The sequence below is a fragment of the Anthonomus grandis genome, unplaced genomic scaffold (genome assembly GCF_022605725.1).
Source record: "Anthonomus grandis grandis unplaced genomic scaffold, icAntGran1.3 ctg00000330.1, whole genome shotgun sequence".
Taxonomy (NCBI): domain Eukaryota; kingdom Metazoa; phylum Arthropoda; class Insecta; order Coleoptera; family Curculionidae; genus Anthonomus; species Anthonomus grandis.
Genome location: NW_026088464.1, coordinates 146203 through 150064, shown reverse-complemented (window position 1 = coordinate 150064; position 3862 = coordinate 146203). Strand labels below are relative to the sequence as shown.

The following is a 3862-nucleotide window of genomic DNA, read 5'->3' as shown; positions in this document are numbered from 1 at the left end:
TATATGAGCTATCGGGAAAATTCCAACGGTTTTGTCTTAGTTTCTTCCTTCTGAATCCAACGAGACCATCCGCAAGGTCGTAGCTTTTACGAGAGCCGAGATATGGCATTTTTGTAGCCCATTTTCGGCCTCAAAAACGGACGTCGAAAACGACTTTTTCAGGATTTTCAAAGTGCTCTCATTTCCTTAGTTCTGCTCGGATCCTGTTATAACCCGGTGTTTTCGTAATCTAGGTGATCAGAATAAGACGCTGGTATACTTAGTTTGATTTCGAAAAAATCAATTTTTGGTGAAAAAATTCGATACGGGGGGGTATACCCGAAAAATGAAAAAACCCAAACTTTGAAGGCTCCTTAGTTCTGCTCGGATCCTGTTATAACCCGGTGTTTTCGTAATCTAGGTGATCAGAATAATCCGCTGTTATAGTTAGTTGGAATTCGAATAAAAAAAAATTATGAAAAAATTTGAAAGAGGGGGGGGTATATAATTTCTTACTGATAAACAGTGTGGGGCGGGTGGGGGATATGGGTTGACTCACTCGTTCACATGTGAGCATATCTTTTATTCTCCAGCTCTCTCTGCAACGACCAGGACTAACTTCTCTTTCTAAAAATGACCGAAACAGTGGTGGGGGACGTATGTGCAGACATGTAGCACACTTTGTCATGGATCGCCTCCTTTATGGGCCCAGTATTCGGTCGGACCTGATACCTCAGTGGACGGTAGTGGTCGTTTTCTTTACCTACTTGATCAAGGACAATGTAGAGAGCAAACAGGTGGTTTTAATAGAAAACCTATTGGAGATGATTTTGGATGTCCAGCTGGACCAGAGCTGCTGGGTGCGGAAGGTCGGGGTATGCCCCGGAGAATTTGAATAAGGAGCTCGTGGTGCGGTACTGCAATCAGATACTGGGCATTTTAATGGACTGTTTGGATTATAACAATTTGGGGTAAGTTTCTTAACTTAAAAATTTTGAAAATTAAAAAAAAATATCAAACCACAAACAAAATATATAATGTAGCGAAACGACCTCTAAATTTGCTATAGTTCGTTCTATTAGAATATCGGGCGTCTTAAATTTTTTATTTATTTGTGGAAATGTGTGACATTCTTTAAACCCTACATTTCTGCTCGGAGTATTCGTATGATTATTACTTCGTTTATCACCATTTAATAAAGAAGTATGGCGCTTTTGACTCCGTGGTTCCGTTAAAAGGTTTTAATCCGGGTCAGTGCTTTTATTATTAATAGGTAAGGTTACAACTGTCCTGTTTCTTGGCTAGCAATTTATGTTATCTATTTTGTTATTAAAAGGTGTTAAAACTAAGCCCATAACTGAGGTGAATTAACTGAGATTTCCCGACATAAGTGGTTTCTTTGACATACGAACCCTCGGGACTAAAAATCCCATTACAATAAAAGTCCAAAAAAAACATTTATTGTTATAAGGTGCCCAAATGATGGGCAGAATGGCAGGTTTGGCAAATCAATAACTTCTTCCGAGTATTTGACACCGTTGAAAAAGAAGAAGAAGAAGAGAAGTAGCAGTAACGAGTGTGAGAGGGAAACGAGGTAGGAAAATGGACAGACAACCCTCTGGTTTCCTCCACTCCTGTGGGCGTCTCATTGTCTATCCCTTTCCCTCCCTCATTTCTCTCGCACTTTGGCTACATTCTACTTCTCTTCTCCTTCTTCGTCTTTTTTAAATGCCTGGACAAAATTATTGATTTTTTACAAGCAGTTGAACCCAAAGTTTCTTCTGCTTCTTCTTTTTCTTCTTCTTCTTCTCTCTCTTTTTCTTTAAAAACCTCAAATACCTGGATTCCGTTTACATATACTTACTTTGAATAAATCTCTACCATGAGAATTACAAATAAAACATCTAATTTTGGCAGTAACAATTTATTAATTGATTGATTTTATTGACCGGCAAGCTTTCCTGTGATTATCACAGACTTTGTTTCTGGTGATCAAATCTCGATATGGATTTTAATGAGTTTTTAGTCCACATTATCAATATTGTCCATTTTCTAAGTCAATTCAGTAAAAATTCCAGGATTTATTTCTTAATAAATAAATAGGACCCGAAGAAATAACTCGACAACGAGCTACTCAACTGTAGGTTCCTTGAAAGGTTCTACTCTTAATATAATCATTTACAAAATGATCGACCTATTCTTCCTTATCTAGGAACGAAAGCGAGCTGATCCTGGAGTCCCTGCAATCCTTCTCGAAACTCCTGAACAGTTTGCCAGGGTACAAATTCAGTTCCTTTCAAGTTACCGGAGCAGTGAGGATCAAGTTGCTATTCAGTCAAGAGGATCCACGTCTAAGGAGATCCTCGATCCAGTTATTAGGAGATCTGGCAACATCCTTTGGCCAGGAGACCAATTTGGAGGCATTCAAGGATCGAGTGAGATCCAAGGGAACCTCATCACTTTACTCTTGCATCTATGCGCTCCAGACGTGTATATTGTCAAGGTATGACTTTTTTGGATCATTTTACTCACTTAACTCATGCATGGACCCCATTTAGGCCTGTAAAAGTACAATGCAGAAGGTTGGCCCTTATCTGGATTTTCCGGAGGTATACCGCATGATCCAGGAGTGTTTGGGCGATGACACCGACTTGATGTTCACGGATTTTATTGGGGAGTTAATTAAACGCATGGTAAGTAAATGGCAGCACCTTAAATGTAATATTCATGCAGTTCGTCTGTGATATATTTTGAATTTAATTAGGGATTTATGGAATCAAAGATATCAAGGTTATTTGGGGGTCAAATCGAGGACGAGTTGGTTTAAAGGTGGCGTCTAAGGGCCAATCCCGCCCTTGTCATCGGTTTGTTCTACGCCGAACTACTACCCGAGAATAAACCGAAAGTTTCACTGGAAACTGTCTGTGATAAACTGAACAGTCTGATGCAAGACGAGTCAGAAGAAGTTAGGATTAAGGCAAGTCAAGCTATATCGTGTTTGTTTTTATAATTATTGTAGAACGGAATGTGCTAGGGGGATAGTACGATTAAGTCTTTTAAATCAGTTTTTAGTAAGAAAATTTAAAAAAAGTCAACAGGGGTCAAAACTGACTTGTGGGTGGACTTTGTAGCTTATAAGTTTATCTCTGTCGCACTCATTGTAAAAAAAAACTTGAAACGTGGAAAAACTGAAATTTCACAAAGTTTATTAGTTTTAAAATTTTGCATAACTTTTTTGTTATTAAAGATAGAGCTTTCATTTAAAAACTGTCAAGTACTCCATGCAAAGGGGCACCTTGCACATAATTATCAAAATTGAAAAAAATATAGTTTTTGAGAAAAATCGAAATTTATGTTTTTTACGATTAACATGTACTTTTTTAGATCGAAAATTTTGCATAACTTTTTTGTTATTAAAGATAGAGCTTTCATTTAAAAACCTGCCAGGTACTCCTCGCAAAGGGGCACCTTGCACATAATTATTAAAATTAAAAAAATTATAGTTTTTGAGAAAAATCGAAATTTCGGTTTTTTACGATTAACATGTACTTTTTTAGATCGAAAATTTTGCATAACTTTTTTGTTATTAAAGATAGAGCTTTTATTTAAAAACTGCCAGGTACTCCTCGCAAAGGGGCACCTTGCACATAATTATCAAAATTGAAAAAATTATAGTTTTTGAGAAAAATCGAAATTTTGGTTTTTTACAATTAACATGTACTTTTTTGGATTGAAAATTTTGCATAACTTTTTTGTTATTAAAGATAGAGCTTTCATTTAAAAACTGCCAAGTACTCCTCGCAAAGGGGCACCTTGCACATAATTATCAAAATTGAAAAAATTATAGTTTTTGAGAAAAATCGAAATTTATGTTTTTTACGAT

General features: G+C 36.7%; 1 protein-coding gene across 2 annotated transcripts; it reads left to right on the top strand.

Annotated features, from left to right (window-relative positions):
- Window positions 1-576: 576 nt before the first annotated feature.
- LOC126749573 (uncharacterized) lies at window positions 577-3392 on the top strand. 2 transcript variants are annotated; one of them, XM_050459284.1, is made up of 4 exons: window positions 577-950; window positions 2192-2482; window positions 2538-2672; window positions 2744-3392. In XM_050459284.1, exons 1-3 carry the CDS (start codon window positions 814-816, stop codon window positions 2599-2601), a joined length of 492 nt encoding a protein of 163 aa, XP_050315241.1. In that variant the 5' UTR covers window positions 577-813; the 3' UTR covers window positions 2602-2672; window positions 2744-3392. The 2 variants fall into 2 exon arrangements, 1 of the variants encoding a protein (XP_050315241.1); XR_007665145.1 differs by lacking the exon at window positions 577-950 and adding an exon at window positions 967-1252.
- The last annotated feature ends 470 nt before the right edge of the window (window positions 3393-3862 follow it).